This window comes from Gossypium arboreum, chromosome 7, assembly GCF_025698485.1.
Source record: "Gossypium arboreum isolate Shixiya-1 chromosome 7, ASM2569848v2, whole genome shotgun sequence".
Lineage (NCBI taxonomy): Eukaryota > Viridiplantae > Streptophyta > Magnoliopsida > Malvales > Malvaceae > Gossypium > Gossypium arboreum.
In genome coordinates this window covers 69,182,562-69,195,429 of record NC_069076.1, presented here as the reverse complement: position 1 = coordinate 69,195,429, position 12,868 = coordinate 69,182,562, and the positions used below count along the sequence as shown (strand labels likewise).

Here is a 12,868-nt window from a genome sequence, read left to right as displayed (position 1 = left end):
AAGAATAGAGCATGGTACCCATCACTGTCAGGAGCTTTAAGGGGTGCCATATCAAATAATGCCCTTTTGATTTCCTCATTGGTGACATCAGCTTCCAAAAAAGAAACCTTTGAAGTGGAGAGTCTAGAAAACCAAAATTAGGCATACCTCTAAAAGTAAGGGGGATCTCACCATAAAGTCCTTCAAAAAATTCCACCACCTTAGCCTGCAAGACATCTTGACCAGAGCACCAATCCCCACCATCTATACGTAAAGTAGAAATACGGTTGAATTTCCTTCTCCTGATCGTGTGACTATGATAAAACTTCGTGTTTCTATCTCCCAAATGAAGCCAATCACAACAAGCATTCTGTTTCCATAGTAAGTCTTCATGATCAAGAACATTTTCCAACCCATCTCGAACTTCCAACTCTTTCTGAGCTAACTGATTAGATGGAAAGTGACCAATGGCCTTCTGGATATTATTTAGCGAACGCATAAGAATTCGCTTATGAGCACAAAAAACCATACACATTCCTGTTCTAGATTTGAACCAAAGAAGTAAAATTATTAAGAGTATCAACCATATTACCTGCAAAACTCTAAAAAAGGTGGGAAAAGTGTTATGGTGCATCCATTTTGCTAAGAACCGGAAAGGTCATCCTTTAGAAGTAGCAAAGTTTGAGTTAGTGGAAAGTAAGAGAGGCCAATGATCCGATAGTGGAAAGTAAGAGAGGCCAATGATCCGACTTAATACGAGTAAGGTGTTGAACTAAACACTGCGAAAAAGTTATCATCCATTCGTCATTTCCAAGTGCTCGATCTAATCTTAAAAAAGTACTGCCTCGTTGCCAAGTAAAAGAGGGTCCGCAAAACCCTAGATCCTGTAAAGCACAAGAGCCAACAAAGTTACTAAAGAATTCACACAGTTTCCCTATATTAAAGGGATTCCTCTTATCTAAAGAAGATAAGATAGCATTGAAGTCTCCCATGATTAGCCAAGGGGTAGTTTGGGTTGGGGAAACAGAATGTAACCTTTCCCAAAAGAGCTTTCGTTTCGTCTTGTCAGGGCTACCATAAACAAAAGAAATAAGAATAGACTTGTTAGTACTAAACATATCAACCCGAAGAAAAATAAATTGAGGATGGCTCTGAATAATATAAATTCGGACAGAGTCCTTCCATCCCACCTAAATGCCTCTTGAAAATCCAACAGCTTCAACCCGATGAGAAAACTTAAAGCGTAATTCCTCAATAATAAAATTAGCTTTTTTACCGCTTACTCTTGGTTCAACCAAGCAGATAATATTTGGTCTATGTTTCGAATTGTATTCTCGAAAAGCTCGTATCAATTTCCTGCCATGACACCCTTAACAGTTCCACGAAAAAATTTTAAGGTTAGGATCCATCAAAATAAAATATGTAAAAATAAAATAGAAGACAAAACACTAAAATTGTAAAAGCCCATAAAAATAAAAATAAAAAACAAAAAGATAACAACCAACAAATTTTGACAGCTTTACTGTCTAGGGATATTTAACCCCTCCATTTGCTCAACATTTCCAGTTAGCATTTCAAACTCAACATTATCCTCGGTGATAGCCGAAATGTTTTCAGCCAAAAGTTCCATGGACTTCCTTAGAGAAACACGATGAGAGCCATGGTTTTTGAAACACACGTTACTACCATGGAGGCTCTTATTTTGCTTGCTATTTTTCCCTCTAATTCTCATCCCCTTGCCCGAATCAAAATTTCCTAGTGGAGCCGAGGAACTACTTGTGGGCAAATGTTCTTTATTTTCTAAAAATACTACTGCTGAATACCTGCCGGAATCCAAGCTTCCTACGTCCACCACAACCTCGCCTCTGTCCAACTCCTTTGAAGGTGAATTAGATCGGTGTATTTCGGGCTCCTTTGCAGCTTGTAAATCCTCTTCAACGATGACCTGCTCAAAACTGAACTCCACCACTGCAAGGGTTCGACCACTGCTTCCAGCTCCAACAGTACCCCGCTGAACTTTTGTCTGGCCCTAACGGTCCACAAGTGTCCAGGCCTGTATAGGCGAAACCACCTCAAGGCCCAAACCATTGGTAAGGGCATCTGAACCCTGCATTGTACCTTTAGAATTTGTGTGGGCCGAATTGTAACCCAAAGATAAAATCTTTATTCTTTTTTATAATCGGGCCTGAAACATTTTTGAGGCCCAACTCTTTAGTTTTACTGTTGCTATTTCCCTTATTAAAACCAGCTTGAACAGTAATTTGGCTCCCCAATTCTTTCCTCCAATTATCCTCAATTAAGATACCTTTTCTTTTAGATTTTCGCAAATCAGCCATATTCCTGTTTTGTGTTTTTCTAATTAAATCCCTATTCTCTAGGCTACCAAATCGGGAGCCATCCTTATCTCTCTCTTTATTTTCGGTTGATTTCAGCATATTGTCCCTAGATTTACGCCTTGCTTTTCTTTCGACAATCATCCAGGGTTCGAAGTTACCATCTTTCTTCTTCGATTCTACAATGTTCACCTTTTGACTTTCCGATTCTGTCACAGGCGAGTCTCTGTTCGCTTCAACCGTAGACTCAGAAGTTTTGAATTTACAACTGTTCGCCTCAACCGTAGACTCATAAGTTTTGAATTTACAAATGTTGTCAACGTGCCCATACCTTCCACAATGAAAACATATTGGAGAGAGGGATTTGTATTATACATGTTGTTTCCGAATATTAATCAATATTTGGGATACCAATGGTTTTTCTAAGTTGACATACACCGCCATCCTAGAAAATTTACCATTCGCGTTACTATCGGTGTTCATGTCTAACTTGACCACTTTACCCACCAGTTCTCTGATTTCTGTAATGATTTTGTGATTGTACAGATAACTGGGTAGTGCAGGGAACTTAATCCATGCCATCACTACACTTGGGTACGCCTGTGTAGAATCGAAAGCCATCGTCCATGGTTGAACAGTGAAATATTGGCCAAAGATAGTCCACAGACCTTCAGAGAGTACCTTTTCATAGTCCAGCTTATTTTGGAATTTGACTAAAAAATAGCCATTCTCAATATCCATCATATGGATAGTTGCTATGGGTCTCCACATGCTATAAATTTTGTTCTGCAAAATCGAAAAATCAATGTTACGGCCTAAGAGTTTTAAGATCACGGTGTTGTCCATACCCTGAAGGAGGATTTGATGAATCCGATCTGAAAACATAATGGACGACATCCCATTCACCATAGATCTCTGAATGTCCCCTTCCAAAATATCAATAGCTTCCTTTTCTTCCGAACCATTGAAGCCTTTCTTTGAGGAATGGCCGACCAGCCTTTCTTTCCAAGAAGTAGGCAGATCAGAGGACAACTCGATCACCATGTCATTGCTCGTCTCTTCCTCTTTGTCTCTAAATCTAACCTTCTTGGGAATCATCTCCTCTAAGATGGAATTTCCATGATCAGTATTTTCACAGAGAGAATTCGTTATTTTTGCCCAGCTAATACTTCACATTTAAAATTATAAAATTACAATAAAAAGTCTAATTTTTCCGTATTTAATTTTAAGAAATATACCAAACAGATTTTATAACTTAAATTTAGTATTTACTTTTTCATACTTAATTTTAACACTTAGTCTTTTTAGTTTATCAAACAACACTATAATTAGAGCTCAAGTTAACTGGATACTAACTCAATCGAAGCATAATTGAAAACTATTCTTTTACAAAATAATAAAATATTAATTTATATATTTTTATATAAAATCTATAAAATGCTTATACATAGCAAGAATTGAACTTAAAAACTAAAATTTATAGCTCTAACTAGAGCCTCATTTGAATTTTATATATTTTATGTACCTTTTTCACACATGTCATGAGTGCGCCACAATTTAGTGTATATATATATAAACTTTAATTCGTGATATATATATATTGAAAGGTAAATTTATTAATTCATTTAATAAATGAAATCATATAATTTAAGGAAAAAAATAACAAACACTCGTCGTAGATGAGGAATAACAAACTCTATCAACATAGAACATTTTGACACATTGACAATTGGCTTTGCCACAACTCAAGCATGACATATCTGGAGTGATTGCAAGCACTTAACACGATAACGAAATCAGCCTCGCATGGTCCAAAGCAGTGAGCAAAAATCGACAAAAGAATCGAGCATTACCAAAGTATAGAGGACAACAACAAAACTATCCTAAAAATCACTTGTAAAACTAAGATTACATGCATAAGCAAGACTAAAAATCGTGCTATAAGAGCAGACAAAAATTTCTAAAACTGAAGACTTATTAAATAATGGAAAAGCAAACAAAAAAACATATAAAACTTAAGACAACACAAGTCTAAATCGACTCGTGAAATCATTTATTATTCTGAAATATTCTCAAAACAGAACCAAATTAAGAAACTGACGAAGAGCCACCCACTTTCTAAAAAAACTATTGGTGGCCGGTGGAGTTTTAGCGAACGACAAGCATTGTCATCTATCCATCATAACTTGTGAAGACAATAAAGATACACACAAAATAGATTTGCAAACTGAAAAATAAAGAAAGAAAGAATTGGTGGGAGGGGAAAAATAGCGGGCGATAGCCAATCTGGAGGCTGGCACCGTCGTTGAGCAAAACAAAAAATAAGAAACAAATGGCTTGTTCATTCGTTATATATATATGTTAACATAGATATTTTTACTTTCAATCGTTAAAAATATATTAATCTATGTACTCTTTTAGATCGATATGGTACATATATAAAATCGATTCAAAAATTTACATGCATGACAAATACAATTATATTGATAATATATAGAGAGAGAGAGAGAGAAAAGTGCACTAGACATCCCCAAACTATGACCCTCATTCTAAATTGACCCCTAAACTTAAAAATATTGTAATTACATCCCTAAATTATTGATATTATATCAATCATGTCCTTTAATTATTGAAACCATTAATTCAATAGTTAAATTACATGTCAAATGTTACGCGACATAATTTAAAATGAAAAATTTAAAGAAAGAAAAATGTTACCACATAAATTTTAAAAGTAAAAACTAAAAATAAAGTAAATTGAAAAAGAAACAAAGCAGGTGATAAAACTTTTGTAAAAGCTTTGAAAACCTCAAAATCAATATTCTTACGACATCCCTTTTACAATATTCATTTTTTTAAACTTTTCATTTTAAACTATGCCACATAAGATTTGACATCTCATTAACAATTAAATTAATGATTTTAGAAATGGAAGAACCTTATTGATATAACTTTAATAGTTCAAAATGTAATTAGAGTTTTTAAAATTTAGGGACTAATTTAAAATGAAAGTTATAGTTTGAGATGAATGGTGCAATTATCTATATAGAGAGAGATTTTCTTTGCCATTTATAAGATTAATAATTGAGTTTTATATGAGATTCTTTTTATAATATTTTAATTACGAAACTGTTAATCTATATTATTATTTAAGTGTTTTATTGAGTTGGTGTCACATTTAACGAGACAACTCAATTGTTAAATTATGTAAATACTTTTACATAATGAAAATAAGTTATATTATTTGAGAGTCCTTTAGTTTTTTCATTTAAAAAAACTAAAATAATGCATTTATTGAGATTTGAACCTAAGTCAATTGTATGAGTAAAATTTTAATTACCACTTAGCCAAAGCTTTATCTTAATACCTTTGTACATTTTAATTTTAATTATGCACACTTTATTACTTCATCAATTGTATATTTTAATAATGTATTTAATTGAGTTAGTGTCACAAGTTAACTCAACACTGGCTCAAGATTAATAATAACACAATGATAAACAATTAAATCTATTTTTAAATTTTAATATCATATATATTGAATGTGTAATTATTAGTAACTACTTTTAAGCCATGTGCTTCCTTTATTTTATGTTATTTTTAAATACAAATTTATGGTTTGCACACGCATTTCTAACATAATGAATAATATAATTTATATTAATTTCATAAAATAAAATATATTATTTAATAAATTTAAAAATTAATATTTAATATTTTATTTGACATTAGAAACTAATAGATATAGATGAGTAATTGGGCCTTCAAGAGAGTTTATTTTGGTAGAATGGAACCATAGTTTGATTCTCTTTTGGGCCCATGCTTAGGTTCAAGGGTCCAGATGCAAAATAATAAACCACGAATAACCAGAGAAGAGCATCCTCCCCTCTCTTCTCTCCCTCAAAACTCTGAGAAACAGAAAATCAAAATTGAACGATCATCGAAAATAAAGAAAGCAAGTAAGCTTCCAACACTCAGCAGCATTTTTGAATTCTGTAATTGGATGAGGGTTACTAACCTGAAATAACTCAACCAATCTCCATCGTTGGATCCACATAAGAAACGAAACTAGAGCCAGGGATCCGAATTTCAAACACCAAGATCTAAATGACGGATCCAAATCTGGATCTGCAAGAATCGGGTTGGGAGGAACTCAGGAGAGAGGCTCGAAAGATCGAGGGTGATCTCGATGTCAAACTCTCTTCTTATGCTAAGCTCGGTGCTAGGTTCACCCAAGGAGGTTTGCTCTTTTACTGCTTCCTTTTTCATTTTATTATCTCTAGATTTTTGTTCCAAATGCTTCTTGTTTTGTGTTATATGGTTGCATTTTGATTTTCTTTTGGTAGATTACAGTAATTATGAATAAATCTGTTAAAAAAACTGAACAAACTCCAATGGCTGAATAGATTGGATCTTTAATACCAAAGAGCATATATTTTATTCCTTGTATTTAAATCGCCTTTGAAATCTGGTTAGATTCATTTTTCCCCTTTGTGATGATATATGTATTCACATTGAGCTTATCTAGATACTGGGTCGCCAACCGTTGGGTCAAGTAGATCATGGAAGTCTATGGAAATGGAAATTCAGTCATTGCTCGAGAAACTGCTGGACATAAATGATGCCATGAGCAGATGTGCTGCGTCTGCTGCTTCAACTACTTCAGTAACCCAGAAGCTTGCAAGGCATAGAGACATACTACATGAGTTTACTCAGGTTTATTTGTTGTCTACTCTGTAATTTTTATCTAGACTTGTTATTAGAACTCAGGTTTCCATGTTTAATTACCGGGTGCTATAAGCTTCAATGAAATATTAACATTTCCTGATATTTTGTCCTACATCACTGCTAGATATTAAATTATGTGTAGTGTATAGTCTTGCAACTTCTAATTATTGCTGTTGTTTTTGTATTCTTTTACCACTGCAATTGGAAAAACTCTCTTCCAACCTCTAAGTCATTGTCACCATTATGTTTGTGAGCCATGGTTCAAACTGATAATATACCAAATCATGACACCATCAAGGCATGCTTATAAACATGTTTGATTGGTTGTTTTGGCAATTCTTACTGGGATATCTGTACCTCTATTTGAAATAAAATATAATTCAGTTATTCTATTTATTAATTGTAATTAGTTCATGGTTAATGATTGTTACATGCCTGACAATCAGTTCAGTGGGATAAGAAATACAGTACAAGCAGCAAGTTAGCATTCTGTGTAAATTTGTTTATGGCAACATGAGTATAATTATACTATTGTTTTATTGTTGCTTTTCATTTTTGCAAAATGCTATATGAGTCAAGTTCTCAAAAGATTTTTGGTCCATGGTTTTTTTTTTGTTGATAATTGATGGCCTCGTACCGGCAACTTCATATAGTTCCCTAGCAGTTTTAGAATTTGAACTCTTTACATTATATCTTTTGTTGTGTATTTGCTCTGTTCTCTACTTGTGTACTTGGGAAAAGTAATTTCCATAGACAATTGGGGATGTATAAAATCCTTCCCATTTACATGAAAAGTTTCTGCAGGGGTAGCATGTGATTTTCCTTTATGTTCAAGTTTACAGTTAGAAGTGCCCTAATCTCCTCTTTTCTTGAACCATGAGAGAAGTGGAAGAAGAGAGGCTGTTGGTGGTAGCTTAACAGACTGAGCTAATCTCTAATTCATTCTCAATTTTTGAAAAATCATATATTTCTCCCCAACAGATTTACATTTCTGTATGATCCAAACCTGGGGTTGCTGTAAGTTCTTTATTTGCTACCCTGGCTCATTTCACTATAAATTTATGTTCCCATGATCCATGGAATTATTCTCCACTACACTTTCATTGTCATCAATTATAGATCGAACTAGGCTCCAAATGTGTTCACTCATCTGCTTTTTGGACTGTCAATTGCCTTTATTGCACTTTGGTTCATTGCTCTATAAATTATGGCATCCATGTTCCATTGAATTGCCCCTAGTTATTGCTGCTTTTGGCTGTTTATTATTTGGACTAGTTGATTAGTTTTCTATCTTTTTGAAGCAATGATATATCTTTGTTAGGAGTTTAGAAGAATCAAGGGAAACATAAATTCAATGAGGGAACACGCGGAGCTTCTGAGTTCTGTCAGAGATGATATTAATGAGTATAAGGTAGTCATATGATTTCAACTCTTAATTTTTTCAGTGCCATTGCTAATATCATGTTGTTTCCCAAAGTTACCTATTTGCCATAATGCAGGCATCTGGGAGTATGTCACCGAGAATGCAATTACTCAGAGAGCGAGCTGCCATCCATGGAAGCATAGCTCATGTAAGATTTAAACATTCTTTTATCAATGTTTATTGTGGTGCATGCTTTGTTGAAAGAACTTTCCCCTTCTGTGTTTTACCTTAATGTGTTTTATCCTGGTATAGTTTAATTGGTTTTGGATTAGGTGTGCGACACAATTACGCATTATAAACCGAAGAAACAGGTGAACCTGTTGGTCAGAAACCTAAAGCTACTGTCTAGCATGTAGAAGCCAAATGGTTGAAACCACCATTGTCAAGTCTCCATGAACTAGTCTCAAAATCCAAATGTATATTACCAAAAGTTAGCTCAAAGCTTTGACAAAAACCACTTTTTATATGAGATACATGAATCCAGAATCAAGCCCTTACAAATAAATACAAGGGAAGTGCAAAAAGAAAAGCCCTAATCACAAAGCCCCATTTACAAATTTGTCTAGGACAATTATTTCTATTGCTTAGATGTGACGTTCCATCAGTTTGGTTTTGGTTGCTTAATGATGTATACCTCTTTACCTCTTGCTCATCATTGCTAAACATGTCTTTGGTTGCTTTATCACAATTTGAAGGATCTAGGTTTTGGAATTCAAACACTTGTACTACACAGGTGACTTGTGTCTCATGAAAGTTGATTCTGGTGCTGTTATCTGCTTATATGGGTTATTCATAGTTGTGGATTGATGGGTGTTCACATGTCATACTTCATACTAGCTTTGGGGCCATGTTTGCATCATTGTACTTTTAGTATAAGCGAAAGTATGGTCTGCACTAAGTTCTAATTTACCCAAAAGAGAAAGATTTAGAGTTGGAGTACAAGTGGGGAAGGTGAATTCCATTGAAGTTCAAAATTGGTTGCAAATAGATATGCTGATAAAATTTTATTTTACATCTTTCTTGTGCACAATCAGCCGTCTTTGCTCACACATCTTTCTATTTTATCTTCTCTAGCTGTGTCTACAGGTAACTTGGGTATGTTAACTCCTTTTTTAATTGATAAGATTAATGTAGCATAGAATAAACTTTAGGCTTCCCATTGGTTTCGTAATATTTTGTTTGTTAGCTTCAATGCCTTGCTACTGTTGGGAATCAATATCATGCCCATACATGAGTTTAAGAATCAAACAGAATGTAAACAAAGTGGAAACAAAGCAAAGAAATAGTCGATTCCCTCAGCAGATAGGTGGTTTCATGATATTTTTGTTTGCTAGCTTCAGTGCCCTGTCACAAAGTAGCTTGTATTTATTATTACTATTATTATTGGTTAGTTTTTCTTCCCTATTTGTCAAATGATTATTTCATTTCTAATTTTCTAACCTGTATGTCTGCCTTCTATAGATAGATGATGTGATTAATCAAGCTCAAACGACAAGAGCAGTTTTGGGCTCTCAAAGAGCTTTGTTTGGAGATGTTCAAGGGAAAGTAAAAGTTTTAAGTGACAAGTTCCCTGTTATCCGTGGCTTGCTTGGTATTTTTACTATGTATCTTCATTATTGACCTTTTATTATGTATACTACTATTTTCTACTAATTAAAAATCCTCTATTTTCTAGGTTCCATCAGAAGGAGGCGTTCAAGGGACACTCTTATTCTGTCAGCAGTAATTGCTGCTTGTACGTTGTTCCTTATTATTTATTGGCTCTCAAAGTAACTAGGGATGTAATTCATATTAATATACAAATGTTGAAAGCTGCTGTGTTTCGCTAAGAGATTTTTGCTTATAAATTGGTAGAACAGATCACATTCTGTTTAAGTTTGTGGTACCTTCTTTTTGGTGCCATTACACAGAAAATCTCATTTTGTTTCATATGCAAATCTTCAACTCGGTAGTCGATGAGTGGTTGGTTGTGATGCTTCCATGTTGGGTCCATTTCAGTTGTGGTCACTCAGGGTCTGATTTAGTTTTAGCTGCCTTGCTGCAAAGGGCATTGTTCGTAGTTTTAGGTGCATTTAATTCCCGAGAATGCCAATTTTTGGGCTTGATCCATTGCTATCTAACAGTGACAGCGGGGACAATCTTATATATGCCTGTCTTATATTTTCAACAAAACATGATCTAATATTGGTGCCTTTCTTTTCTAAATTATTTGAACCCATTTTTTAGACTTTGTTATTCTTAATAATGAATGTCTTAAATTTGATCCCCGGTAGGCTCATATTCTAAATTCGAGAGAGAAACTTAGAGAAGAGTCAAAAGAACTTTTAGTTTAGTGTAAAATATATTTACCCCTGCAATATCAAGGCTCCTTTTTTTATCAAGCAAATTTAACTAAATGATAATTATATACTTACTATTTATGTAAGTATTTTATTAAGTTTATTTTTAAAATAATAAATTAATTACATATTACAGTATCACAGGCAGAGGCAGCCCATTTGTGGTTCGTTGTGCAATTGAGTTGCAGTACGTACAACGTACTTTAGTTTTCCCAGTGAAACCGTTCACTCTATCATCAAGTCTGGGGATTCCTGATATGCCAAAATATCGAGGCTAAATATTTATATTACTATTCATCCCACCGGGCCACCACCCACAATCACGGATAAAGACTTTTCCTTCCCAAGCTTTCTAGAAGCTATCGCTTAGCTGGATTTCTCTCACCTATAAATTAATATATTGTTAGCTGTCTCTAATAAACAGTTTTGTACAAAATTCGGAAAAACAAACAACTACTGTATTTTGCATTGATTACCGATGTTCAAAATCTGCATTATGCAACCTTTTAGATTTTCTTTCAACTTTCAAACACTTCATTTTGAAGATGATGGAGAGATATTTATCAGAATGTAGTTTTATAGGCTATATAGGTATGGCGTTGATGTTTTCTTGGCGGTGGACTGGGCATGAACGCGATTATTCGACGAAGATGGATCATACTTAAAAGGCTGAGTTTACAATGTTAGTAACTTCATATTCCTAAAAATTACATATAAACTCTTAAGGTTTATATTTTAAGTACTAGCCATTAACTAATTAGACTTATGTATTGGGTCTATATATATAACCAAAGATATGCACTTGATAAGTTTGGAGGTACAATATTCTTTTATAAATATTATTATTATTTTCAAAATAATTATAATATTTTTCTCAAAAGATTTAGAAATGTATGACCATAATTTTCTATAAAAAATGTTATGGAAAATCATATTTTATGCCGAAAGATATGTAGCATGGGTCATATACTTTTGATTGAATTAATTAATCGAACTGATCTAATTCAGTTAATCGGTCGGTTAAGTGGTTTAATTCGATCGGAATTCGGTTAATATTTTTTGACAGTTCAGTTACAAGTTAAATCGGTTTGAAATTAATTAATTAATCAAATTAATCAAATTAATCGAATTTCATAATTAATAATACAAATTATATGTAGTTTTAATTCAGATAATTCAGTCAAATGAGCATTATCAATTTATTTTTTGATATGTTTTATACTTGTTTTAACCAAAAAATAAAAACATATAAATTTTAGTTAATTCAGTTAACCAACCAAATTAACCGAAATATTTCGGTTCAGTTAGTTTTTTTTGGAAAAAATTCTGTTCGGTTAATGGTTAAAGGATTCAAAAGTTCGATTAATTCAATTAATACTAATTCAGTTTGATTAATTGTTCACCCCTAGCCATTTTGGCTATTTTGATTTGTTGTTTTAGATCTTTTATGTCCTTGATATATCCAAATCTACAACCATTACCAGAATCAACACTTACAGACTTTGATGATGATATCAAAGCAATAAACAAATGCCAAGAAGACAACTGCATTTATCGTGGATACATATTGAATTCTCTTAGAGATCATCTTTATGACTTTTATTGAAACATGACTTCACCAAAAGAAATCTGGACGACACTTGAAAACTCATACGGAAACGAAAAGAAAGGCATAGATAAATTTCTAGTAATTTTTTTTTTAATTTACCATCACTGATACAAAACCCATCATGGATAAGCGCATGAGTTGCAATTTCTAGTTTCAAAATTAAGTGAACTAGAAATCAAGATTATTTATTTATTTCAAATAGGTTCAATTTTATTCAAATTGTCACAATTTTGGAATGGATACAGGAAGAAGATATTGCATTCTTTGGAATCATATATCTTTCAAAATTTTCTAATTCATTTTATAAATTGAGATTGAAAATTGCACTCGTGATATATTTATCCTTGATTCGAGTGTTAACTTTATCCATGAAAAGAGTCATGAGAAGGCACACAAGAGGACTAAAATTTAGAAAAAAATTCAATTGAACCAATAAAAGAAAGACTGATAAAATGTG

At 33.3% G+C, this 12,868-nt stretch overlaps 1 protein-coding gene and 1 long non-coding RNA gene across 3 annotated transcripts; both read left to right on the top strand.

The window, feature by feature from the left end:
* The first annotated feature begins 1,472 nt into the window (after positions 1-1,472).
* LOC128295375 (uncharacterized) lies at positions 1,473-3,456 on the top strand. The gene is made up of 2 exons (XR_008285833.1): positions 1,473-2,069; positions 2,859-3,456. It is a non-coding gene; the product is annotated as an uncharacterized LOC128295375 (long non-coding RNA).
* Positions 3,457-6,152: 2,696 nt separating this feature from the next.
* On the top strand, positions 6,153-10,377 carry LOC108480481 (Golgi SNAP receptor complex member 1-2). 2 transcript variants are annotated; one of them, XM_053030889.1, is made up of 7 exons: positions 6,161-6,271; positions 6,373-6,552; positions 6,841-7,028; positions 8,362-8,451; positions 8,540-8,611; positions 9,925-10,054; positions 10,139-10,377. In XM_053030889.1, the coding sequence occupies exons 2-7, from the start codon at positions 6,420-6,422 to the stop codon at positions 10,234-10,236; spliced, it is 711 nt and encodes a 236-aa protein (XP_052886849.1). In that variant the 5' UTR covers positions 6,161-6,271; positions 6,373-6,419; the 3' UTR covers positions 10,237-10,377. The 2 variants fall into 2 exon arrangements, with proteins under 2 accessions (XP_017639025.1, XP_052886849.1); XM_017783536.2 differs by having other exon boundaries at positions 6,153-6,552.
* Positions 10,378-12,868: the final 2,491 nt, after the last annotated feature.

What these genes read in the sequence shown, in the direction of transcription:
- LOC108480481 (XM_017783536.2), top strand. Translation starts at nt 6,420, where the DNA reads ATGACGGATCCAAATCTGGATCTGCAAGAATCGGGTTGGGAGGAACTC. An exon ending in ATGATATTAATGAGTATAAG is followed by an intron (nt 8,452 to 8,539) that starts GTAGTCATATGA and finishes GCCATAATGCAG; the next exon opens with GCATCTGGGAGTATGTCACC. An exon ending in TCCATGGAAGCATAGCTCAT is followed by an intron (nt 8,612 to 9,924) that starts GTAAGATTTAAA and finishes TGCCTTCTATAG; the next exon opens with ATAGATGATGTGATTAATCA.